Genomic DNA, 26474 nt, shown 5'->3' on the forward strand with positions numbered 1-26474 from the left:
GTTGTTACTAACTGCTGTTGAGCTGACTGACACAGCTTTTTTCAATTTAGTTACTTATTTTAGCTTTTGGTGAGACATGAAAAGGAAACCCAACAAAACCACAAAACAAACTGTACTGTTCTGATCAACCTGCTCTTTTTCCCCTCCTTTAGGAGTGAAATGTTGTAGTTAACTTTGCTTTTTTTTCCTCCTTCTTCACTTCCCTGTCTCTGCTGTTCTAGTGGATATATGGTCTGTGGGATGCATTATGGGAGAAATGGTTCGCCACAAAATCCTCTTTCCAGGAAGGGACTGTATCCTTGTGCCATTTGCTGCAGCTTCACCTATTATTTGTTCCTCTCCTCCACCCCATCCCTGTTACCATAAAATGACTATACCAGGACTGTAAAGATAGAAGCAGAAAGTTGAATCCCAGAGGTATGGCTAAATGAAAATAGTGCACTACTGATATTGCAACAAATTGAAAATGAAAAACAGATGCACAGAATTATTTCAGTCAATTAAGTAACTCTAAAACCTGTAATCATTCCATTTTATATACTATTTACATCATGTCAATAAGCATATAGAAAACAAGCACTATGATGGCAAATTGGACAGCTTTATTTACTATTCTTCAAAGGAAAAATAAGAAAAAAAGAAAAAAGTCCTAACTTGGCCCATCTCATTCCTGTAAATCTGTTTTTCTGCTTTTATGTTTTGGAAATATTGACTTCATAACATTTGTGGTGACATCATAATCTTTTGCTTGCTAATGCATCATGGTTTTGGATTCATCTCAATGCTGTATGGGCTCAGTGTTGAGTCAATACAACATTTTTTTTTCTTTAAAACAAAATGAAGAATTTGACTCACCCAGTTTAAGGCAACCGTTTATCTTCTGTGGTTTCCAAATTGGCCTGAAATCAGATTCTCTTGATTTAAAAATGAACTTCCCTTTACTTGCATGAGGTCTGTGTCGTCAATTAAACTATATTTCCCTCCCATCTTGTTCTTCTTGTCTTGGGTGATATTATTTTTGCCCCTTCCAAGGTGGTGAAAGCAATATTAGAAAATGAAAACAAAAGAGGAGGTGTCTGCTTAACCTCCTGTTTAATACAGGCTAAACCTGCCTGTGCTGGCTTGGAAATGTGTGTTTTGTCCATCAGAATAAAATGAAATCTTCACTTTCAGAAACAAAAAGGCATATTAGTTTCAGCTAGTTGGTAGAAAGGCACCATGAAATTCTGGCATCAGCAGCCCCTGGCAGCTGGCATGAAGAAAACCCAGCTTTCACAGACACGTAGCCATGAAAGCAATTAATTTTTTTGCCGACTTTTGAGTAATTCCTGCCATGTTTGTCAAAGTTGTGTCCTGCCTGTCCTGTTTTCACAGCTCTGACAGTGCTCCCTGAAAGCTGAGCTCTGCCTGGTGCTGCAGTGAAGATGCAGCTGTACTTCTCTAACAGGGAGGTGGAGGGACAGCGGGTACCTCCTGTTTGCTGAGGGGGTGACAGCAGCACTGTACTGCTTCCAGTCTTACAGGAGGAGGGGATGGAAAGTTATTGGATGCAAAACAAGGCAGGGAGGTTAAAATGGTGATTTTATTTTTATTAGTAGGTAGCTTTGAGATGCTTAAAGGTGCTGAGCCATCCCTGTAGCAGGAAGAACAGGCTGCACACACACTTTCAGCTGTAACCTCAAAGTGCAGAGCAGACACCAGCATTCCCAGGACCTGGAATTCAGTGTGATAGTTATGCTGTGTTTCAGTGGTAACACCACCCCAAAAACACCATCATAACTCTTCCTCCAAACAATACACTCTTAAAACAAAAACAAACAAAAAACCAACCAAAAACAAAACAAAAAAAAACCCATGCCCCCCAAAAAACCCCAACCTAAACTATCTATAATACACTTGAGGTTCAGCTGTAAATACTGAGGATATTTCCGTTTAATCTTTTCTGGGAGAAGTCTGAGATTTTGGTTGATAAGCAGCTAGAGCTCATACAAAGAATGGTTTCAGGGTAAAAGCATAGTAGCATAGTTAATGGGTTTGCTCTCCTTTTTCAACAACAAATTAGGAGATACGTTCTTTCTCCCAAGTCTAGAAAAGAAGTTAATGCTATATAATTTAAGCAATATAGTTTTTAAAAACAAATCATTCAAACATGAGAATTACTTTGTTTCTGGCTGGCTGTGGAAACAGTTTCTTTTGACTGTTGTATTCAGGGATAGCAGTAAAATATTTTTAAAATATCTTTTAACATTTCAGCATCAGCTGAGAATAACAACTGAATTTTTTGAACAAATGCAGCAAACATTGTGTAAATTGTGGGATTGTTCTACTTATTATCCTGTATCCTTATATTATCAGGATACAGGATAATTGGAAATCCTTTATCCTGAAATAGAATGTACGTGGGCCAGGTCACAATTACTACCATGCTTTAATGGTGAGTTTATTCAGGTAAGTGGGAAGTTTAAAACAAAAACAAAAAAAACATTAAAAAAAAGAATAAAGAAGAGAAAGAAAAAAAAAAAACAAACAGCATCTGTACATTCATTTCCAAGTCAGTACTCATTTGTTAACCAGTTTGCCCCCGGGAATGAGTTGTCAGTGTTGGAAAGGCTGGTTTGTGTTTGGGTCCATATGATTTCCCACCCTCCATGGCTGTTGATGAGCAGATCTAGTTTCCCTCCCAGGTGCAGGAAGAGCTGGAGAAGCATTTGTGCAGCTGCAGGTAAACTTCACAGAAGCACATTACATACTTCCCTTGGGCTACTTAATGCTTTCCAGAGAGAGTTTTCTAGCTGAAAGAGGCAAGTCTGTATAAAAATTTAAAATATCATTTTTTTAAATCCTTCAAAAACTGTCTACTGTGTGCACTCACTATCAATATAAGCTTACTCATTACTAGTCTGGCTTAGGAACACTTGTGTGTGGCACAGTATACGTCTAAGAAAAAATTCACAGCTGCTGCCGTGTTTTATGGAAAGAAAATATTTTAAAAGTTAATCTCATCTAAACTCATCCCACTGTGTTACCACTGCACTCAGGTGCTGCTGACATGAAATGAAATTTCATTTTTAAAGTCTTTGTGGAAATTAAAACATGGAGGAGATTAGTTTCATTTGTGTCAACAAGAAATTCTCTCTCAAGCTGCTGTGAGAAAGCTCTGGAATCTGGATAGACTACAGCTGGTTTTCAGACAAGAACAGCCTTCAGTGTCCTGCAGAGTACTGGGTAGAAATTACCTGGCAGGTACCCTCATTCATTGTTATTCAGCTAAGGCAGACATTTCAAAATACTCTCAGGGAAACTTCCCTGTAAGAAATCAGACACTCTCGAGAAGAAATCCACCTTTCAATCCATTTCCAGATGGATTTGCAAACCAAAATATTCCTGACAAGTTCTGGTAAGCTTTTGTAATCCACTTCTGAGTTTCTTGCTCAGTGTTTCTTTGATGCTTATTCTGCTTTTGTTAAACCAGAAAGAATGTGAGCAGCTAAAAACTGCCTGAACTCTTGGATGCCATCGGAAATACGTTAGAAAATTCCAGGGCTTTCCCCAAAGCTGATTCAGCTCTAGGTAATAACATCTTCAAAATCTCATAAGATTTCAATTTAAGGATTGAAAATGTATTTCTGGCTTTTTATTTGAAGAGAAGGGGAAACTTAAAAGGAATGCTTTCAGGTGAGACAGTTTGATTAAGATCTGAGCTGCCAAGTCCACAGTGATGTCCTACAGGCACACGTGACTTAGTGGGGAAAATAAAGTGATCAGAGCATGTATGTTCAGTACTGAAAAGTAGGAGGAATGTAGAGGATGGTACTGTAGTAATTTCAGATATGAGTACTTCAGCAGATCAAAGGAAAACAGTGATTTAGCCATAGAAATACATTGTGATAATAGCCAAGAGTCTGAAGTTTTATTAGGCCTGAATTTCCACTGTAAATATAGAGAACAGAATTCCTACTGCAAGTAGCTTAAATTCTAAGACAGTCAAAAGAGAAAATACCATTAAAATAGGAAGAGAGAAAAGTTCCAACTTTCTTCTGTGTAATTATGAACACCCAAAAGGAATTGTGAAGAGAAGTCAGCATTAAAAGATACAGTTAATGTTTTCTGTGGCCAGATTTTCAAAAAAAATTTTCCCTTTCCCACCAGCTGCCTTTGAGAGTGGTGGGTTTAAAAGATGCTCTCTGACATCTGACAAAAACTGCTCGGTTGCCTTAGAAAACAAAGGTTGCATCAAGAAAGTCTTTTAAGAAAAAGTGATGCCTTTCCACCACTCATAAGCAGAATTTATCTTTGCATTTGATTTGCATTGATTAATAGGTGTAATTTTAGTGTTTTGAGGGCATTTTTGAGTGCTTCTTAAACTACAGGACAATAAAAAAACTTCTGCACTTTTGTTAAGTGCAGCCTGCTGTTTTTCTTTTTCCGGGTAGTATTTTCTTAAGGCTTGTTTTGTCTTAAAACCAAAACCAGCAACTAGCATCAGGATTATTTAAAAGGTACAGTTAAGTGTGACTGGCCTGGCTTTCCAGGTAGGATCAGCTGGTTCATGTTAGCCTGCTGCTTAAGTGTGTGCAGCTATGATGGCATTGACGGCTAAGTTTGGATTTTGTTGACCTGGATTTTTTTTCCCCAAGTATTTGGTTTTGGACTCGGGATTTGTCTTAAAGTTTGCTCATGTGAGGTGAGGCCTGGTTCAAAAAGCTCTCAGAGTAGATGTGAGGATGATTTGGCTGTTGCCATTTTTCTCCTTTTTTTAAATTCAGATAAGCATACTCCAGCAGCTGAGAGTGTAATTTTCACTTAGCATGAAACCTCCCTGCTGTCTGTCATCTGTGTGGCTCTTGGACTGCATCCCAGGTGCTGCAGTGAAGATGATCCACTGCTTGTTTCCCATCACTCACCTTAAAGATTTTCAGGACACGCTGCTGCCTTGTATGAATTTCAACCAAGGCAAGTTTTAATTGTGTTTTCTGGCACCTGTAGAACTGGATGTTTTCAAATGTTTTGGGTTTTTTTTCCTGTGGCATTAATCAGTTTTTTCTTGATGGCATCTGTGCTAAACTGAGCTGAGACAGACTGAAACAGTTGAGCAGGGAATTTAGAACTTGTGGACAAAACAGTACCGAAATGCCTTTTCTCAAGAGCATGTGGCTATTTGGACAGGATCAAAATAAAGAACTGGAACACATTCAAAACCACATGAAGCTGAGTCAGGAGAGGTTTAGGTTGGATATCAGGTAAAGGTTTTTCACCTAGAGGATGACTGGGCACCAGAACAGGGCAGTGGTCACAGCACCAACCTGAGAGAGTTCAAGGAGTGTTTGGACAAAGCTCTCAGGCACATGGTGTGGCTCCTGGAGTGTGCTGAGCAGGAGCAGGAGGTGGACTTGGTGAACCTGATGGGTCCCTTCCAAATCAGCATGTTCTGTGATTCCTGTTCCAGATATGAAAACATACAAGTACCCTCAAATTATGTGCTAGTCTGTTTGTATTGAAGCAAGAGAGACTACCTGTGGTTTTCCTGCTGGAAGAGGTAACACAAGTGTACTTGAACACTCTTTGAGACCTAAGAAGAGATACTTCAAAATCAAAACGTAAAAGAAGCTGAAAAGAGGACCTAGGAAATGCAGGATTTCAGTGCTATGGTTTGTTAGACACGGTGTAGTGTGTTTCACATTCCTTGGCAAGATTATCTGTAGGTCTCTCTTACTGTCATGTTTTTTTTAATATAGTTATATTAAAAAAAAAAAAAAAAAAAAAACAGGGAAAAAGGGAAAGGCATGAGTCATCCCTTGTGCCTCCATTCATTCTTGAGCTTGCTGCTCAGGATTCCCATGGCTTTTTCAGTCATTTTTTAACAGTCATTTTTTAGCACTTATTTGGCACTGCAGGCTAAGAGGCAGGAGCCTTCTCCAGTGCAGGCTTCCCACTGGGTCACAAAAGTTTAAAAAAAGACAGAAATTCACAGGTTGTTCTGAAGCCTCACCCTTGTAAAATGGTGGCAATTCCCTTTTAATTCCATATAGCATCTGACAGGAGAGCACCTGTATTCCACGGTGTTCAGCCAGAAGAAAATTAGAAGTCACTAAGGCAATTATTCAAACACTTAGGAACCTTATTGCTGTTATGGAGAAATATTAAGATTTTCATGGCATCATGTAGAAAGTAGTGCTTCAAATTAGAAATGAAAAACTTTCTCTGGAAATTTTAATGGATTGAGCTGATACTGTGCTGAGCGAGCAGTTATTAAAACATGTTAAAATATATGTGTATAAAACATACAAGCACAAAGGGAAGGGTTTTGGTGTCTCAGCAAGGAGATTGGAATGTCACAAAACTGGGAGTTTACCATGACTTAGCCAGAATTGAGGGAGATAAGGGTTTGGTGGTTTGGGGAGGGTTTTAATCCTTTTCAAGTGTTTGAACCATCTCCACAATGGTCAACAGGAGTGCCACACATCACAGACTTTCCTTGGCACTGGCAGGTCTGGAGCCTTTGTAGCTGTGGTATCTGGAGCATATGAAGTAATGCAGATTTGCCCATGTATTACTGAGAATTACCACATATTTTTATAAACTACTCCTTTTTTTTTCTTTTATTTGCATAGAAATAGCTGAAAAACCTTTTAAAAAAAGTGCAGCATCCAATACAATCTACCGTATTTTTCATTTTGAAAATTCATGTAAGGGCCTAGAAATGGTTCTTCAGAGCAGACATCAGTACAGATCTGCAGATCAGTACTCTCAAAACAGAGATGGAAGTAAAGAGAGGTTCTGCCCAGTAAGGCATCTGTCCATTTTAGGAGAATTTGGAGAGAGAAGCTCACTGTTATCACAGGCATACTCAGCTGCCTTGACATTTCACTGGAATTTGCACCGTAGCCATTGGCAAGCAGTGTTGTGCTAAACAACACTAAACATTTTGGCCTACAGTTACACAAGTAAAATCAGGTATCATGATTTGCTTCATTAATATGTCTGACATTATCTTCTTCAGTTAGTGTTGAGGAGGTGAACATCTCTTTTCAGCTGTCACAGGGGCGATTTCTGCATCACTGAAACAGGAGCAATCACAAATGTGAATGTTTGGTATTCTCACTAGTGCTCTGGGAAGAAAGTGTGAACCAGCCCATGAGGTTGGAAAAGATAGCAAAGCTCATTCAGCTGTGCCTGCATCTCTGGTCTCTGGAGCATCCTGTGGCTTGCATTTAATGAATATTAATTTGAATGTCACAATTTTCATTGAATGACAGCTGGATCTTACGGAGTGCAAGAGTGAAAAGCCACCTCAGTGGGAGTTTGAGCAAGGGCAGTTACAGATTCTCCCTATGGGCTCCCTCTCATTGTTTTGTGAAGCCCCAGAGAACCTGCAGTTTTGCAGGAGAATGTAGATTTACCAGGGAGGTGTCTACAAAAGGTTGGCTTGGGTCACCTCCATATATAAACATCTTTGGGTAGTTCTACAATTCCTGACTCTTCTGCATCTCTGCTGGAGGGAATCTGAAATCTGGAAGGATGAGCAAGCATCCATTTGGGTCAAGAAGTACCTGTTTTCTGGGGAATCAGAACCAGGAGGTAGCCCAAAGAAGATTTTCTGTAGGGTTAAGATGTTTTCCTTGTCCAGGAAGACACGTGCATGCGGTTTCTGGTGAGCTTTTGTTCAAGCTGGCTATGCCAGGGTGGCATTTGATGTCCTTGGCAATTTACTCATATTCTGAAGTGTGTGTACACATTCAAGAATGTGTTCCAGAGTGTGCAGTAATCTGGCTTGTAGAGATTCTGAACACATTAAAAATCTCCTCTTAGTATTACTCCTAGTAATCCAGGACCTGGATATTCCAATGGTGAGTGGGTTTCCCATCAAGGGCTACCCAAATCTCAGCAATTTCACTTCAGAGTCTTGAAAAGCCGTAGGCTAAACTCCTCAAAGCTGTTTCACTTGATCTTAAAAACATTGAGGCAAATAGTTGCTAAACTGAAGCTTTACCTTGAATCATGCAGAGGTCTGTTACTAGAAGTCAGCCTGCCCTTGATTAAAGCTTAGGGATGTTACATGTGTAGATGTAGCATTGCCAGCATTTGTGATTATCTCGCATTCGAAAAAAAAATCTTTTACCAGGTGTCGATTTTCAGTGCTTTGGAGCTGAATGCAGGTACTTAGTGATTGTGGTGTGCTTGGTTTTATTTTCCTGATGCTTGTATGAGTGAAATTACTTGGACTGCAACATCTGGATTGATGTTGGACTAAATGAAGCAAAGGCTCAACGCTTAGATCTCTGCTCTTCAGTCCTTTCTGGAGCTTTGCACAAGTCTCAGTTCCTCAACTGGGGCTTCTGACAGCTGCTGCTGTGTGTGCTGAAATTCTTAACCTCTAACTAACTACTTCTAACAAGCAGTCAAATCCTGGTTCTACTTTGATTTATTTCTAATTGCCTCAGGAGGTGAAAAAGAGGCAGCAGTCAAGAAGGCTCTTGGGACGTTGGTTATATTTAGGCGTTTATCTTTGCTCCTTCTGATTTGGAAATTTTCAAAGAGCTTCCTTCCCAAAACCTCAGGCATTGAGGGGAATAATCATCTCTGATTTTACACAGTTGGCAGTTTAGTAAGGCACTAGTTCAACTTGTGTGTGCCCTCTGGAGCATAGCATAGAGCAGTGATGTCAGGAGGCAGCCTCTGAAAATAAAAAGGAATTAATAACAGACGAACAAACAACTGCTTGCTCTATCTTTTCCTGATATTTTGCATGCCATTTAGCTTGTGATGAAAGCAGCAATAATTTGCATCTCTAGGTCTGCTTATTGCTTCCAATCAAGTAGCCTTTCCTTTAGTTCTTTATTTTTTGTTTATTGCTTTATTTATTGTGTAGTGTTGAAGCTTGTCATATGCTAAATAAAGCAACAAGGGAACCTTAGACCCAGGCATGTTAAGATGTCCACAGATACAACATTTGCCTTCAAAGTCAAATGCACTTTAAACTGTTGCCAAATATGAAGTTGTAAGAGTAAATTTAACCAAGCAGCATGGTGCTTTCATATTTTTTCTCCCCGTTTCTGGCCCTGAGACCGGTCTGTCCCTGTGCTTGCTTTCATGCCCTATGACTTATCATACAGCAAGGACAGCAGAGGTAATGTGGTTCCATGGAATCAGTATGGGGGAAAATGCCACCTCAATCCTGTGCTGGATATAAGGAGTCTGACTTTCATCTTGTGCTCCAGTATAAATTGTCATGGGCTTTGTTTGACCCAGCTGAACTGCTCTTCCCTGTTGGAGGTAAATAGGCCCCCACTTTTCTTTGAATTTCGGTGCAGAAGGTACAGCTTAGCACTTCTGTGTCTCAATTGGCCTATTTGGAAATCACAATTTCCTATCATGGCAAGTGGAAATCTTATGAGATTCTCAAGATCCCTGTGATGGACTGCTGGCTTCACTGAGATTCGATGGAAGTGAGCCAACAAGCCCTAAAGCAAACATTGTTGGAGTTGAATGATCTCAAAAATTCTATTCATAACTCTGAATCAGCGGTGGATATGTTTTCACAAGGACCCAAGTTCCTTTTGTGGCTTCTGGCAGTTCAGCTTGTGAAAATATGCATGGATCTCTGGTAGCTGGAATGATAAAGGAATAGCAATTTGCATATCCTTATTGAATACAGAGACCAGCATCCATTTACAAGACAAAGCATCAGAAACCTAGGTAATGAATACAAATGAAAACTTGAAAAAGACAAAATTAATTGGTAAATTTTAATTACAAAGTTGTATTATGACACAGTAGCCAGCCGTGGGTCTCAGTTGGGTTTCTGTATTTAATGGCATTGTCTTTCATCCACACTGGGATAAAGGAAACTGTTGGAGTCGATTTTTCTCAGACCTGCTCTGTTGTCATGAAACTTGTGTGCTCAGGCAGAAAAGCAGCCGCCGAGAGCAGGAGGCAGGTCTGTGTCTGCAGGCGCTGTGCTATAGCATGATTGGATAAGTCTTCTCATTTATTTGTTGTTCTGTTCCTGTTTTCTTGTTTACCTTCATTTCATTTTTGTTTTCAGTTGACATGTGGTCAGTAGGGTGCATCATGGGAGAAATGATTAAAGGTGCTGTGTTGTTTCCCGGCACTGATCGTATCCTTCCTAGCAGCCATTCTGGCCCCAGTAGGTACTTCCAACCCTTTCCCTTCCAGCCCCTTCCCACTAGACTAGTGCTGACATACCTCTGTTCTGTACCTAAAGAGCTGGGTTAAGGCCCACTGCAAAATCCCTGCAAACCAAAATGTCAACAAACCATTACTGTCTCTCATCAAAAGCCTTAGGTGGAAACCGCAGTAAGTACAGCATGAGGAGATGGAAAACAACATCCCACACGGTTCATCAGAATTGCTTTCTGCAGCCAGTGACCACAGTTTTGTTATGAATGTCTCTTTATTAATTTGGTGGTGTGTGGGAGGGGTGTGTTTCACAAATGAAAGGTTTTTTTAAAGGTGGTAGAAGGGTAGGCACAAGTCACTGCTCACCTCAGGATGAGATGTAAGAGGTTCTGCATTTCACATGCATTTCTGCATCTCTGATTAACTCAGACATGAGTCACAGAAATGGTTATTGGTTATAGACTCATAGAATTGCTTATTTGCTTTGTTTGGTTGCTCTTCATGTGGTATTAAAGTACAAAAGTAGGAAATGGTTTCAGCTTGAGCACAGCTTCTTCCCAAGACTAAAATGATCACTTGGTAGTAGTTTAATGACTCAGAAGTCTGGATGTTAATTGGGAAACTGTTCTAATGGACTTGGATCTGCCATCTTTTATTTAAGTACATGGAACTGTTATGTGAAAGCAGAATATTTTCTTGACATCAAAAAGAAGAGATTTACAGATAAACACACTAAATCAGTGGACAAGCAGACTAGGAATATATTTATTTTCCTGAGAGACCATCCTACGCTCAGGGCTGAGTCAGACATATTTCTTATTTTGTTCCATGCTTTATTACAGCACTTTAGTATTAATCAGATTGTGGAACACTTTTTGTGTATAGCAGTAACTGAGATCAGTACATTCTTTATCTAACTCCAGTCTTTCACTGTCCATAGGATCACGAATATGAGAAATGGACGTGGCCTGTGTACAAGTTTCCCTTCTATTTTAAATTCTGTACTTAGATGGCAGAGGAGTTTCCAAGCATTATTAATTTTTATGTAACTTTCTCCCACTAGGTGTGTATGTACACTTGTGTGTGTATTTACACATATTTACCGGCGCACTTCAGCATTTCTGACCTCATTTACATTTTAAAGGGTTCATTATTTTGATCTAAATGTGGAAAAAGTATCATCTGAAGAGCATTAAAGAAATGAAAGTAGTTAATTATATCATTAATATTTTCACAGCCTTGCCTTGTAAGATTCTAATTTGTGTTTTGTCCAAAATGCTAGGTGAACATACACATACTGAAATGAGCAATACACTTGCCTTGTCTCTGTGTATGATCTGGGGCACACTTCCTCTGCTTATGTGAAAGTAAATGTTTCCCTTCTGTGTGTTAATGGAAATCATTAACAGCAATTTGTGCTCCAGATTTGCTGTGCTTCTGTTTCCTGTCAATGTGGAGTCAGACATGTGAGTGTAGGGGTGAGCATCCCTCAGTGTTGTAGTCAGAACTTGTTTTATGTTCATAGACCTACATTTTACAAGCTAACATTCAAAGATATCCCCAAATAAAGCTGAAAATAATTGAATACATCTTAAATAGGATTTCAAAAACTGGTTTCTTTGACACAGCTGCATGATTGTTAAAAAGAACTTGCGCAAAGCCTCTATAATTAAACCATTGTGTGGCTTCTATTATTGCAATAACTCCACAGAAATTGTCATTACCAGCTGCTGATTTCTTTGGGATTGGCCTGTAAATGAGTTCGTGTTCTTCATTTTTATTTACGCTACGTTACTAAACTTGCTCTGTGTCTTCTGTACCTCTCTGCTTTTCTTCTGCTGTTCCATGGGTGCCTGTTCCATGGACAGAGAACGATGATGTTGCTGTCTTTCAGGCTGCACCTCAAAGCCACCTCTTCTCCAAATCCAACCCCTACACCCCTTCCTTGCTGCTGAGCAGCCACAAGCAGGGGCTCAGCACTTCTGGCTCCCCTGCCCATCTGTGCAGCTGAAAACCAGTCAGGAAGCTGCCAGCTCCAACCCAGCCTGCTGAGATCCATCGCCCCGTGGCATCCTCTGCCTTAAACCTGCACAGAAAATGCTTAACACTGCTGCAAAAAAAAGATTATGCCTTCAGAAGAGTGATGGAGTTGGGCAGCTGGATAATTCCATCAGCAGGGAATATAAACCCTCAGAGCTACAGGGCAGAATACTTAAGGATGTGTTTAAGTGCAGGAGTAAGAATAATTAAATGTCCGTTTCTTTTATAAAGTTTCCTCTTTGACATAAAATGGGTTAAGCCTGGCAATGTACCAGAATCTGCTATCAGCAATTTTTTCTTAACAGGCAGTGCTTCATTTCACATCCACACTGTTATTTGAAGAGTATTTAATACTAATTCATGTCAATTTTTATGCATAAATAACCCTGAAAAGCAGTTTTTAAGCTGAAAGACTGAATATTCATGAGAAATGTGCTTTCAGTCATATACTTGACTGCAAAATTTACAGTTTGCTATTTTCCAGTGGTTAAGGAGTGTAGGTCATTTGATGCTGTTACTGTTTACACAACTAAGTAGTCCAGTCAGCTAACTAAAAATTTCGGTAGCAAAATTCAGAAGCAGAAAAGCAGAAAATGCCTCTGAGTAAGTGCAAAGTGGAGTGCTTAGCTCAGATGCTGCTTTGTCCCACGGCTGTAATCCATTTGAATTCACTGGAATCACTGGGGTGAAGCTGAGAACAGAGCCCACCTCTATTCTCTTTTAAACTCCCAGTTGTGAAGAATGACTTGCAGTGTCCAAAATCCTCATGGTGAGGATACTCACCATACTGATCCTTGAAATTTTACTATTTCTCTGCCATTTTTGGTGTATGCATGTGATGCACTTACTTGTGTACTAAAGCTTTTTCTTTTTCCTTTTTTCATTTCATGTGAAAACTTCATTTCAATGTTGACAGCAGTAGTTCTGTTTTCAAAAATCAATTAGCATGAAGCTTGCACCTAATTGTGCCTCGAGGAGGGACATGGTGTGTTGTGTTGCTTCAGGAGCAATGGGACAAGCTGGCTGTACCTATGAGTCTGACTCCTGCTCCACATCCTCCTCAAGATCTTATGAGGAGGACTGTTAACCTTTTCTCATTGCTGCATAAATAATCTGGAGGAGTGAAGAAGGTCCCTTAGTCCTCTGGTGAGCTGTGGAAGTGTAGGTACACATTTTTTTAGCCACTGCAGGCATTTTGGGCAGACAAGGATGAATGTGCCTTTAAATCTCGTACTTGGACAAGCTCAGGGAGACACGTACATATTCAGTAGAGAGATGTGATGTCCTCTGCTCTTAGAATATGCCTGCACAAGCTAATGCAGCCTCATTCTACAGCTGCAATCATGCCATGCATGTTGTAGGGATTGGAGTATAAGGGGCTTGCTGGCTGTTGTGCTCTATGGAAAACGTCCTTAATAAGTGCCAGCTCTGTTCTGCTGCCTTGTCCCTGAGGGCAGTTTCCCAGGGGGTCCTATTGCCTGACTCCTTGAACAGCTGGAACTTTGCTTTCCAAAACTTCAGGGTCCTGACTTGACTCTTCACCTGACCCATATCCCTCAGGACTGCAAACTCCACCAGTGCATGGTCGCTGCAGCCCAGGCAGCCTTCAGGGGCTTTTGTAGTGTCTTGTCAGGGCTGGGTTAACAGCTGGGCTCAATGATCCTGAAGGCCTTTTCCAACCTAAAAACTTCTATGATTATATGAAATTTCTCCCTGAAGTTGTTAGGCATCAGTTTTATCAGATCTCCTGAAATCTTCAGGCAGTGCCAGGTGCAGTGGCAGATGTGTTTGTAGAGGAAGTTCTCCAGCCAGCAACAGATTTGATGAGCTTATACTTCAGCTGAGCTGCTGAAAAAATGCTGGGCAGAGCTTCAAAGCCATATTGTGGAAATCAGGAGATATACAGGGCCTTTTTGAGCTCAGGAAGGACAACTGAATTTCAGAAGATAACCAAGATCATTAAAGAGTCTCACAGAGTTAAAACACTCCTTCAGACCTTGTGCTCAGAAATTGAAGAACATGACCAGAGTGAGAGGAAGAAAATCGACAGAAATACATGTAAGCCATCAATGCACTTGAAAGACCTCTTTTTAAAATCCACACTTCAGACCATCTCATATCAACAAAAACAAAACTATGTTTTTCAAAACTCATGTTCTGAAACAATAGTTTCACCTTTTGATAGATTCTTTTCAGGCATAGAGTTAGTTTACATACAAACTTCACATCAAATCGATCTGAATTGCTGGTGAAATGCAGAGCAGAAAAATTAAGGTAGTTTCTGAAAATACTTTTCAATATACATATTTTGCCTAATAACTTTGTCTAGATTCCATAAACAAATGCTGCTGTATTGAGTCAGAATGATCTACAAAGTCCAGCAATATCTGTACACAAGTCATTATAGTACTGGCTATAATATTTTCTTAGAAGATGGGTTTGTACTTTCTAGGATTAGTGGCAAAAATATTTTTGCAGGCAACAGAGAAGATCTCAATAACTGCCCTAAGGCTTTCTCTGCTTTATGCAGAAGATGCAGGGATTGTTCTGACAACATAAGAGAACAGATTATTGGAAACTGCTCCAGCAAACCTTCTAAGAACTAAGTTTTTGTACCTTTGTCAGAAAATCTGAACTGATGGAAAAAGACACAGAGACTGTGCAGAAGTTTTGCACAGAAGTCCACTGTGGTCTTACCTGTTAAGTACAGATTTAATGGTTACAACAGTAAGTGAAACAGAGCTTTGTGATTTTTCAGGGTATTATTGGCAGTTAGAAATCATAAACTTCTTAGGAAAAGCAGCTTTGTCTATTTGCAAAATAAATTAATTCTGCTTTAAATCTGAGAATTATACTCTGTTTGAAAAGTAATTTTTTGGTGTGGTTTTTCTGTGAGCATCAATACTGAATGAGCAGTGGTTCCATGGAAACAGTGATGTTTGTGGATAAACCACCAAAGAAATGCCCAGGCTGCACAAAACCACTGTCACTCAGCACTATTAAAGGGATGAAAGGTTATCCATAACCAACTTAATTATTTTCAATACAACAGTGTAAGTCTTTTAGGAATGTTTGTACTAAACACAAATTGTTTGAACTTTCACAGTGTGCTAACAGCTTGTAATTTTATCTTGGAAAACCTGTCACCTGTATGTAAATACAAGGAAAATGAGAACACTTGCTCCTATCCAATAATACAACTCCGTTCATACATTTTGACAACTGCTTTATTGCATATTTATTATATTTTCCCAGGAAGATTTTTTATTTCTCTCTTCATTCAGCCTTTTCTCTTTGCTGGCTTCCCATCCTTTGAGTGATGTGTACAGCTTCCACTTCCTGGAAGTCAGAGGAAATATAGAGAAAGAACTGATGCAAAAGATTCGTGAAGTATTAGTGAGCTGAGGGTTGCTGGACGTAGCTCAGCTGATATAGATTGATACATGAATATATAGAATGGTGTATATTGTTGAACACTCTTGAATTCAAGGCCAAAATTTGTCTTTCCTTAAACACTGGGAAGTTGGCTAGCTGTTAATTGTTGTAAAAATTCACTTGTAAAGGGCAAAAGGAGCTTTTGAATAATTACACAGATGAAAACAGAATGGTTCTGTTTTCTCCTGATTCAGGAAGAGGAGCAACCCTACAGTTTCCAGGACCTTGTTTTCTATGTTTTGAGCTTGAGGAGTCTATTCTTGATTTCTTATCCAAGTTGTTGCAGTTACACCTGAGATACAGAAGCAAACTGAGGCCATACCAGCTTCAGAGTGAAAACAGAAACATTTTAGGATTGTGCTGTATCACTAAGATCCTACTTCCTCTGCAGACTCCTAGGTAGCTTTTGTAAACACTTGTAACATGTTTGTGGTGTAACACCTGTGGATGCCTCATCCCTGGAAGTGTTCAAGGCCAGGTTGGATGGGGCTATGAGCAACCTGGTCCCTACTCATGGCAGGGGACCTGGAATGAGATGATCTTTAAGGTCCCTTTCAACCCAAACCATTCTATGATTTTATGATTTGCTTGCTGCTGTGTAAGCACAGATGTTCAGCAACTGAATGAAATACCAGCTGGAAAATAGTATTTGAAAATTTTAGTTAAGGAGTCATAGATGGGCATGCAAAATGTTAATGACATCTGCACAATGAACACTGCTATATTCTAACTCCTGAATGATCAATGGTAGTCTTCTGAAGTAATTTATTTGTACTACATGTTGGTTTTTCCTATCACCACATTCTGTTATTCTGTATAAATAGCAATTATTATTCTGAACATTGCACAGTGTTTTCTGTTGCAGCCTAGTTTTTACAAATGCCACATTCTTCTCAAGGTGTTCACCTTGGAACAGAAAATGCTTTATAGTTTCTGTCTAGTCAGATGGTAGCATTTTTTATTCCTGTTGTGTGGGTTTTTTGGGGTTTTTTTTTGTAAACGGTCTTGGCATCAATATGTAAATTGGGGGACTGTGAAAAAAAATATGAATGTGACACTGATGTCTCCCACAGTGAAGCTGGTTAGTGTCGTTTTTAGCAGATTTATTTTAAAAAGAAAGGTCCAACTAAAAAAAAATTTAAAACATTGGCCTATCTTTCAACAACTTTCCAGTTGTTGCCACAATTTGGTGTTGGGGAGGGAACTGCAGAGCTGTTCATAGTAATTATTTTAAATTTGACAAGTTATGAGCATTAAAAAATTCTGCCTGAAGTGGAGGAGTTAGTTTTTGTTGGTGGAATATGCAGATTTAAGGAGAAAACAATTAGCAAGGTGGTTCCCTCAAGATTTGATATTGAAAAGAGATGGTCTTCCCCTGTCTGCCTGTTACAAACAAAACATCATGTGTCTGTTTTGTTTTCGTTGTGCCTACCTTAAGAAAAACAAGATTTGATGTCTAATTATCTCCAGAAGCAGCACATTTATCCAGAAAGAGCAAACCCTGCTCCTGTACAGCAAAGCTGGTGCAGAGGGGGTGTTTGATAGGTGCAGAAAGAGCAGTCCAGTGTGCTGGACAGGGAAGCATGATTCCCACGAGCACCTCCAATTTTGTCCAGCACAATTCCAACAGCTCTCTTATAATCAGGCATTCTGGCAGAATTACTCATGTTTCCCACATCACAGTCCATAGATACTGCTTGAGGAGGATTTTAGAAAAAGGCTTCTCTTCCAGGTGAACAAACATTAAAGATTAAGTTATTTGTATTTCAGTACAACTGAAACATCCTAAGGCAAACAGAAACTCCTCCTGCAACACCTTGCTGTTGAACTTAAAAAAATCCAATTCTTCACTCAAAAAAGAGTGTGATTTACACAGATGTGTCATGAGAAGGAAAAAGAAAAATTGCTGTGATTTTAAGGCTAGATAGGAAGACAGTAATTTGTCACCCAAATTATTTTTTTAATTACAAGCTACAACTTTTTAAACTGTAGAAATGCTTTCAATATTTTCTAATTGAGACAGAGAAGTATTGTAAGTTATCTCTTACAGCCAAACTCAACTTCCTTATAGCTGTTTGGAAACTTGCAGGAATTTATCTGAGGTTTATAGGCCAACTGAATGAAAAACACTGGTTCTTAATCTACACTTTTGAGATATATTGCATCAGTGCACACAGAAAAAAAATAAATACACGTACACTTTCAGCCTGTGCCTCTAAATAGATGACTTTACTGTGATTCTGATTTTTTTTTCAAAAGAAACACTTTATTGTTCATTGACAATATTATTTTCCCATTAGAATTTTTATGCCTTTGCTTTAGAAAGGTATGTCACTTAATCTGCAGTTCAGCTTCATGTTATTTTCCAAATGAATAACCAAGTATTTAGAAAGCAAAGGAAAACAATCCTTAGGAGAGTATAAAGCATCAAAGAGAAAAGGTGGTGGGTGAGCTTGAGGCAACCTGAGGCCTCAGTGATAAATCTTCATTCAGAAGACACACATTTTAGATCTATTTTCTTAAATATTTTCTGTAACTGTTTATGGCCATCTTAATGTTACTAAATTCCATATTGTTAGTGCCAGAGGCAAGATAATAAATCCAGGTTAGATCCCTTCTTCTGTCTTAAATCATACAGATGCTGTTGTGAATAGTTGACACGTTTTCCTTGATCCTGCTTGGGGCAAAGGACAGCTGAACTAATTCAAATAGCTTTTAAGCAGACATTTCATCATTTTCCAGAGCTCTGGGTTGGAATTCTTTCCAACTCTCAGTCTGTCTAACATTTGCTTAATTTCAAGGGGGAAAGCAGGATCCTCTCTTTTAATTCTTCTTTAAGGGACTTTCTCTTTTTTTTTCCCTGGGAATCTTCTGTCAGTTATGTGATCATTATCTACAAAACTGTGGGTTTTGATTCACATTAGAGCTGTCCTGTGGTACCATTTGTTTCCTGCAGAATTGCTGAAGCTAATGCTGACTGGCAGCTAGAGAAAGCTGTTTCTTTGCTTTCACGCGTAGACCTCGGATTTTTTCCAAGACTGTTTTTTTAATCTCACACCATGACAGGTACAACTCCTCATCACCAGGTGTATCACAGATGCATCACACGTGGTGACTCCATAAAACATTACAGTGAAATAGAGCTGGAGTGGTATTCTGCAAGAACTTTATTACATTCTTGCACATTTTCATATATTGGATATATTATATCAGAATATAATCCAGTGGTTTTAAGGTCTAGGTAAGGGGAGAACCATTACTAGAGGGAAAATGTGTGTGTCCATCCAAAACATCATCTATCTACTTTCACTTAATATTGTTTTGTTATTGCACTTCTCAGGACAAAAACAGTCCTGAGTGCTCCATTTGTTTGTGTGTGTGTGTGTGTATGTGTAAATGTATCTAAAAAGCAAATGAATGTATTTTATTCAAGGGTTTTGGCAGTATAGCAACAACATAAGTTAGGAAAAAATACACTAAAGAAGCACAATTACCCATCCAGACCATTCATTACTCAAAACCAGTCCCTGAGTCTGCTGTGACATAAAGCCTGACCTTTTGGCTCTTGGCAAGACCTTGCAAAGGGTCCAGTGCTGTCCTGCAAATCAAGTCCAGTCGAGGAGCAGAACATGGTGGCTCTGCCAGTTCTGTTGCCTTTGGCTCTCGTTTTTGCACTGATGACTCCATCTCAAAACGTCCCAGTCGTGAGTGGTGGTCTGCTTTTGTGTTGTTTCTTAGTGAGAGCTTGTCAGCCCAGAAGAAATGTGTCCAGTGGGAGCTGACCTGTTGTCTGTGGATTTTCCTTCTCCCTTTTCCATCACCGCTGACAGTGGTTCCCATCACATAGGCTCTATTTTGGGAACTTCTTGTACCCTTTTTCCCTTATTGCTCATGTCTAGGACATCTTACAACATCTCCCTCTCAATGTGTCCAAGTCCCACATAATCCTGTAATCCCAAAGATCATTTTTCCTTTGGCCTTCACTAAATGCCTGGGAGGTGGTTCCTCTGCTCTGCGCAGGAGTGACCTTCTTTGAAACAAGTCCTGTGTTTGCCCCTCCCTGTTTATCAAACACTTCACTCAGCATGCACAGGTAATGCTGCCAGTGACGATTTAGCTTCTCTTGGCACAACTAACAGCATCTTCATTTCTGTATTCCGTGTTCTTCTTGGCAAAGCATTTACACACGCTGTACTCTCAAGTTCCTCAGAGAGACCTACATCTGAAGCAGTCCAGCCAGCAGCCACTGAGGTGTCTTGATTTGAACACAAGTTTAAAATGTCAAACCACTTTATTTTCTAATGAAGTATTTAATGAAATATTCAGGCTTCTCTCCAAGCAACTGTGGTCTTAGATAACTTTACTGTTGTTGCAATTGTTCGGTTTTCTGTTGAGAAAAAGATATTTTCGTGGACAACACAAGATAAGCTACATACAACCTACAGGGTGTGTGTGTGGGAGGGGCTTTTCTACATAAATCTTCACTTTAGTTTAAAAAATAAGTGGTATTCAGAAAAATCTTTCCAGACTTCTGCTATTTCTAGCAACCTTTTTTTCAGCTAAGAATAAAATCATTCAAAACGCTATTTTAGAATTCTTAAAGCATATGTTTAAATGATTCTCACTCCTTTAAACACTTTTGATTAGTAAACCTGCAATCTTTAAATTAATTATTTGCCTTTTTTTGTTCAAATAAGATCAGGTAAATACAAATTTAATCTGTCTTTACTTTCCAAGGTAGGTGAAAAGACTGTTTCCATTCCTCTTAAATAAAATACTTTTTTTTAAATCTGAAATTGCTACTGCAACCAAGAACGGGTTTTTGCCTGACTATTTTTCTTCTGTTATCTGTCTCAATATTTGGAACACTCCTCCACACTTATGACACTTATGACAATAATAACTTTAAGGAATAATTTTTAAAAAAGAAATCTCTGTGCTGAAATGCTTTGAATGTTTGTCTTTTAAAAACCTTTTCTTTCCAGTGTGTTCTTAACAAAATTCCCTTCATCATATTTCTTAGTATTAATCTATCCATGGCTGCATGTAATCCTCCTTTTTTTCCCCCCCATGTAGTAATCAGTTTCTTACCTCTGTGAATTAGTGTTATGTAGAGATCCTACTGATACTTTGCTTTTCTGCTGGTGCAGTAAATCTTGTTCTGAACGTGGCTGAAAGAGCTACATAACACGTATTAGATGCCTAAATGTTAGCACAAGAAAACTAAAATAGCAACATCTCAGCAGATTAAAAGCTCAGTTAAAAATGCCTGTAATAAACTTTCTTTTTAAGTATTAGAACCTGTTTCTCATTATTCAGTATCAGTTTAGCAATCTAGCTGTTACTTTTTCAGTTAAAGAGAAACATCTGTCTACACCCGTGCATCATTTATCTATAGAAAATGAGTCCCATTGCATTCTTATTTTATTTTTGTTTTCAAACAAATTGTTTTTGAGGGGTTGCTGGTTGTCTGGTATTACCATCCATGAAGGTACTGGAGAGAGTAAAGTGCAAAGTAGATGAGTGGAAGAAGATTTTTTGTCCTGTGCAGAACTTCTTTAAGCCAGCTGGGTCTCCTCTCCACAGACTGAATAGAAGGCAGATGCACACGTTGTTCTTCCAAGCTGACATAGTGAAAATTAACTGCATGTTAAAAAAAGGGAGCCTAAGTCACTGGATTAAAAAAGTAACAAGTGTTGACTCAAAGAGAAGAATCTGTGTATTGTTCTATGGTGGTCATGGTTTTAGAACTGCACAATGTCCTGAAGTTGTGTGAGAGTTTTTCCCTTTGCAGGCTGTAGGACCTGGAGGAATAGTGAGAAGGAGCAATAGTGGCTGTAAAGGTGTTATGGAGTTAAATACCTCTGAGGATTCTCAGAGAACACAAGCAGAAATGTCAGGAGTCTACATGGGGGTTTGCATTTTGTTTCCCTTAACTACTGGTGTTCAGATATTGATCAGTGGAATAAAGTTATTGAGCAGCTGGGAACACCCTGTCCAGAATTCATGAAGAAGCTGCAGCCCACAGTACGGAACTACGTTGAGAACAGACCCAAGTATGCTGGCCTCACTTTCCCCAAACTTTTTCCAGACTCTCTCTTCCCAGCAGACTCGGAACACAACAAACTCAAAGGTATGTCTGGCAAAGGGACATGGTTCATGTGCAAAAGCTGCAGTGGAATGAAGGCTATCCCAATTTTTCTTCTCTCTAGTTGCACTCCATTTAATGCAGTTAGTTGCAGACCAGTAGCTGCATGGTTTTGTTCAGCTGAGAGGCAGCTGAACAACATTTGGACGTGGTTTTTGGAGATTCTGGTGCTTGGGCAGCCAAGGGAATGTAACCACTGATGCATTGAGAATATTCCCATGGTGTTCCATGTGATGATCCTGTGCCACAAGGAATTGAGGTGTTCCCTTGCTCTTATTCTTGAACTTGTAACACAAAGGAACAATGGAACTTCAATTGGGAGATCTCAGCACTTGCACTGGTATTTTTAGATGAAAAATACCAGTTCAGCCAAATGCCTGCCTCATAGGTCTACCTTTTCTAGTAAATACAAATATATTATCAACATCAGCTAAAATTAAGTAGCCAAGGTTTAAAATCCACTGGGGTGGATTTCTTCTTTTGAAAAATCCTGTGGGTCACTTAAGATACGTGAAGGAGAAAACTAACTTAATTACAGTGTGACTAGATATTTCCCTGTAGGAGAAAAATTGCAGTGATTTTAATCATATATTGAAGTATTTTTTCACTTGAACGGGGCATTGACCTTCAGTGGGAAAGAGTGATTATTGTGTGTTTAGTACACAGCCCTGGAGCCCCTGCAGACCTGTGCTGTGTATTGGCTCTGCACCACTCCAGTCCACTCACCACAGTGGTGTCTAATGGTTTCCAATTGCTTGCAATTTGCATGTCATTACACGACCCAGAATTTTCTTCATTAACAGCTGCTTCGTAGCCAAGCTGCTGTCCTGGCTCTGGGAGTAAAGGGAAAGATCTGAGCAGATGCTTTCAGATACACAGAATTTTATACTCCTAACAGGGCACAACTGAATAATGGAATTTTCCTGCATTTGCAGCTAATGAATAGAAATGCCTTTCAAACAGTGCTTTTATCTTTACAATACAGAAAGCACATACATTTGAGCATCCTGAATGCCAGGTTTGAAGATATAGCCATGAAGCAAGAAAGAGTACATTCAGAAACCCTTATTTCTGCAGCCTGCCTAAATATAAGCATGTATATAATATACACCATAATATAATGTTAATGGTTTAATTAGATACTCACCCATGTATGATGAGATATCTAATAATATTTTTGCACTTACTGCTCTTTGTGACTTTTTTACTTTCATTGTCTTTTTCACTCACACAGCAAATAATTTTGAGCGCCCAAGAGCTTAGAACACTACCTGGTTAATAATAATAATAGTAATAGTAATAGTAATAGTAATAGTCATAGTCATAGTCATAGTCATAGTCATAGTAATAGTAATAGTAATAATAATAAATGTTGTTATAGTTTTTTCATGTGGGTTGAGATGGTATTATATTTTTTTACAAACTCCAACTAGGAAAATCCATTTGGGTAATATAAAGCTGAGTTTGTGGCTTTGTTGTGGCTTTGTTTTCCTGATAGGCACAATGGAATATAATAATTATCACATTAAATATCAGTGCTGCAAAGTAAAATTCAATGTGTGTGTGTGTATATGTGTATATATATATATATATGTGTGTGTGTGTGTGTGTAGTGGAGGATGATGTGCCCCACTGATTTAAACTTCATTATGCAAGACAAACAAGACTCAAGCAGTTCCAAAACACTTCCATATTACTATGGTGCCAAGACTACAGATATGAAATTATTGCCTCTGAGGGGATGCCTTACGACTAGCCTAGTCTCTATGCCTCATTAAAATGTTTAATGCCTCACAGCAGGCTAGGTGAGAAACTTTAAAACATCCAGAGAAGTGTGGATGTTTTTCTGAGCCAGTCTAAGAGTGCCTGTAAGTTTCAGACTTTGATTTAGTAATGCCATGATTTTAGACTTTTTTGTGTGAACTTTTGTACTCTAATCCTGGTAATAATCACAGATACATCAAGCACATTTTTCTTGGGGATATTATTCATCCCTCTGTGTGGAATCTGCACATATGTAAAATGTCACTAAAGCTTGTTAGGTAACTTATGGTGTCAGCCCTGCTTCTGGCACCTTTCTAATGAATCAGACCTAAAATGATTGGTGAAGAGCTCTAGCTACGAGGAGGTGAGGGAGCAGAAGTACATACACAACCAATCTCTAAAAGGGCTGTGCTACTGCTCTTTTCCCACCCTCCCCTGGAGGCAGTGGCTGCTCTGTACTAACGCTGTGTTTCTCTGCTTTGCTTGTTCCAGCCAGCCAAGCCAGGGACCTCTTATCAAAGATGCTGGTCATTGATCCAGCCAAGAGGATATCAGTAGATGAAGCCTTACAGCATCCATACATTAATGTCTGGTACGACCCAGCAGAGGTGGAGGCGGTAAGTTGATGCAGCGCTCCTTCCTTGAGAATGCCAAACACAAGTGTGATTCAGGGATTCCTGCTGCTATACAGCAGCACAATAATGAGCATGCTGTAAAGAAACAATGCTGGGACTGTCATGGTCAGGGGATTGACGTGAAATGAGGTCTGTAGGCACAGGATAGCTCTCTTTATTAGATTAACTGATAATAGGTGGGAGGAATAAAGACACTTCAAGCATATGAAGCCATTTTCTGCTTTCTTCTAGAAAGGATTTTGAATCCACTAGCTCACCTTTTTAGCTATAGAACTCAATCTGGCAAAATATACTATCTTTCCTTCCAAACCTTTCCTTGTGGAAGACAGCAAATATCAGTTTTTGTGTTTGTGTTCAAGGATATATGTGGAGAGAAGGAGAATTAAGCAAAAAAAATAGTTGTGAATCTGAAAAAAAGAATAAAAATCCTGAAGTCAGAATTCAGAAAAATCTTAGCAGGACATATATTTTTCCATAAAATGAAGCAGGGGCTCACGTGTTTTCCTAGGCTAAGGTTCAATGTACAGTATCATGTACACTGTGTGCAAACAAAAATGGATCTTTTATTATAATCTTGTCATGCCCTAGACACCTCTCTGTAAGCCTTGGTGAGGCTGGTGTTAACAGGGATAAGTGCAATCTGTCAGCACTTCAGTGACATGGTATAAAAGGTATGGTATTATGGGTATAGCTATAAATTCAGAGAGGTGCTCTGTATGAAATGTATGAAACCAGGTTTAGAAATCTTATTTATCCACCATAGGAAATGAAGACCTTGTAAAATTATATCACTACTGTTTAGCAATATGCTCCAATTCAGACTGAGCTCTTGAAAGTGCAGTACACTTCAAAAGTAAATGGAATGTTCAAACCCCTGTCAAATTCCCAGCACATGGGATTTTTTCAGAGGATGTTATTTAGGAGTACTTTACAGGGCTTCATTTTGCCAGTCTCTTTTTCAGAGGGGAAGTTAAATTGGAAGACTTTCTTTTTGCAATGAACTGTTTATTAAATTATAGATATCCATCTGTTCATGCTGACATACCTTCAGTGGTTAGCTATAAGTCATTTACTAATTATTTTCTGGAGAAAAAAATTAAAAAAAATACTTGTGGGATATTGGTGGTTTTCTGTTCTTCCTCAGAAGAGTGTTCTCCAGCAAGTACTCCACTGAGATATCTGCCCTGTTAGAGTTGCAGAAGAGTTAGGATTCAGTAGATATTTCCTAATGCCATGCATTAAGCATGATATGGGAAATGGGGAAATGACTCGTCTCAAGTATTTTTGTTAGATCTTGACAAATTTATAGCAGGGGTGAGACTTAGAAGACATCTGAAACATCCAACAAATTAGCTGTTTGAGAGGTAGATGCTTTTGCTCATTCACTTAATAATCTGACTCTGTGAATTTGACTATACTGAACAAAACCACACAAGTTATAATAGGGAACAACTGAACAAAGAAGTAGTATTTGAATGACATTTCAAAGCCTAAAAATGGCCATGTGGCTCGTTAATGTGGGATTTGCAGCATGATGAGGCTCTATGAGACAACCCTGCTTTTTCACAGACTGCCCTACAAATGTGCAACCAGGGAGCCTGACAAGAAAGCAATGGGAAAATTAGTGCTTGGTCACTTGCATAGTGCTTAACTTCCCACTATTTTTCCTGGTTTCGCCACTGGGATTTAGAAGCCTGCAGCGTGTTGCATCTAACCATGTTCACTGCACTCTTTTTTTCAAGTAATACTTGATAAGCACTTTTATACAGAAGTCTTTCATCATACAGCTAAAGATTTGGTAGTGAGATATTTTTGGGGTTTTTTAAGCTCTCCTCCCATAGTATAACATGAGACAGGATTCCTTCCACTATCAGTAATCCTGTACAGTAGGGATAACAGAAATTGGATACAGAGGTACTAAACAAGATGACATTTTCAGCCAGTATGGTACTGGGGAGGGGGAGTTAGGTAACTTCTGCTGTCTAGTTAGATTCCTCCTTCTCCCCAGTAAATGGCTTCATCAAAAGCAGTCAGGCATCTGCTGTGCAGTGTCCATTTCATTTGGAAGCATGGGAGGACAGGTAACTGAAAGCATTTAATGTGACAGGAATTTTGAAGTGAGCTGTTGCAATGTCATTAAATGTCAGCATGTGCTGGAGTAGACAATGCAGAGCACTGAAGCCAGCTCAGGGAATAAGCAGAGAATTTGGTGTCAAAGTTTAACCTGCAGGTAACAACCTTCTGTGTCTGTTCAGATTTACAGCATTGTTAATGTGAGGGAAACAGATAAACCAGCCCTACACAGTTAGAAA

General features: G+C 39.1%; 1 protein-coding gene across 4 annotated transcripts in view; it reads left to right on the forward strand.

The window, feature by feature from the left end:
- The window catches only part of MAPK10 (mitogen-activated protein kinase 10), a 165635-nt gene that overhangs the window by 123216 nt on the left and 15945 nt on the right, over positions 1 to 26474 (forward strand). For 3 of the 4 annotated variants that reach the window (XM_086889249.1, XM_086889248.1, XM_023926255.2), the window contains 3 exons: positions 222 to 293; positions 21566 to 21748; positions 24020 to 24144. In XM_086889249.1, the coding sequence (XP_086745375.1) occupies positions 222 to 293; positions 21566 to 21748; positions 24020 to 24144 (380 nt within the window). Of the gene's footprint in view, positions 1 to 221; positions 294 to 10045; positions 10118 to 21565; positions 21749 to 24019; positions 24145 to 26474 lie in introns of all 4 variants that reach the window. The other variant, XM_086889251.1, reaches the window with a different exon arrangement.

This window comes from Cyanistes caeruleus, chromosome 5 (assembly GCF_971803275.1).
Source record: "Cyanistes caeruleus chromosome 5, bCyaCae1.hap1.1, whole genome shotgun sequence".
Lineage (NCBI taxonomy): Eukaryota > Metazoa > Chordata > Aves > Passeriformes > Paridae > Cyanistes > Cyanistes caeruleus.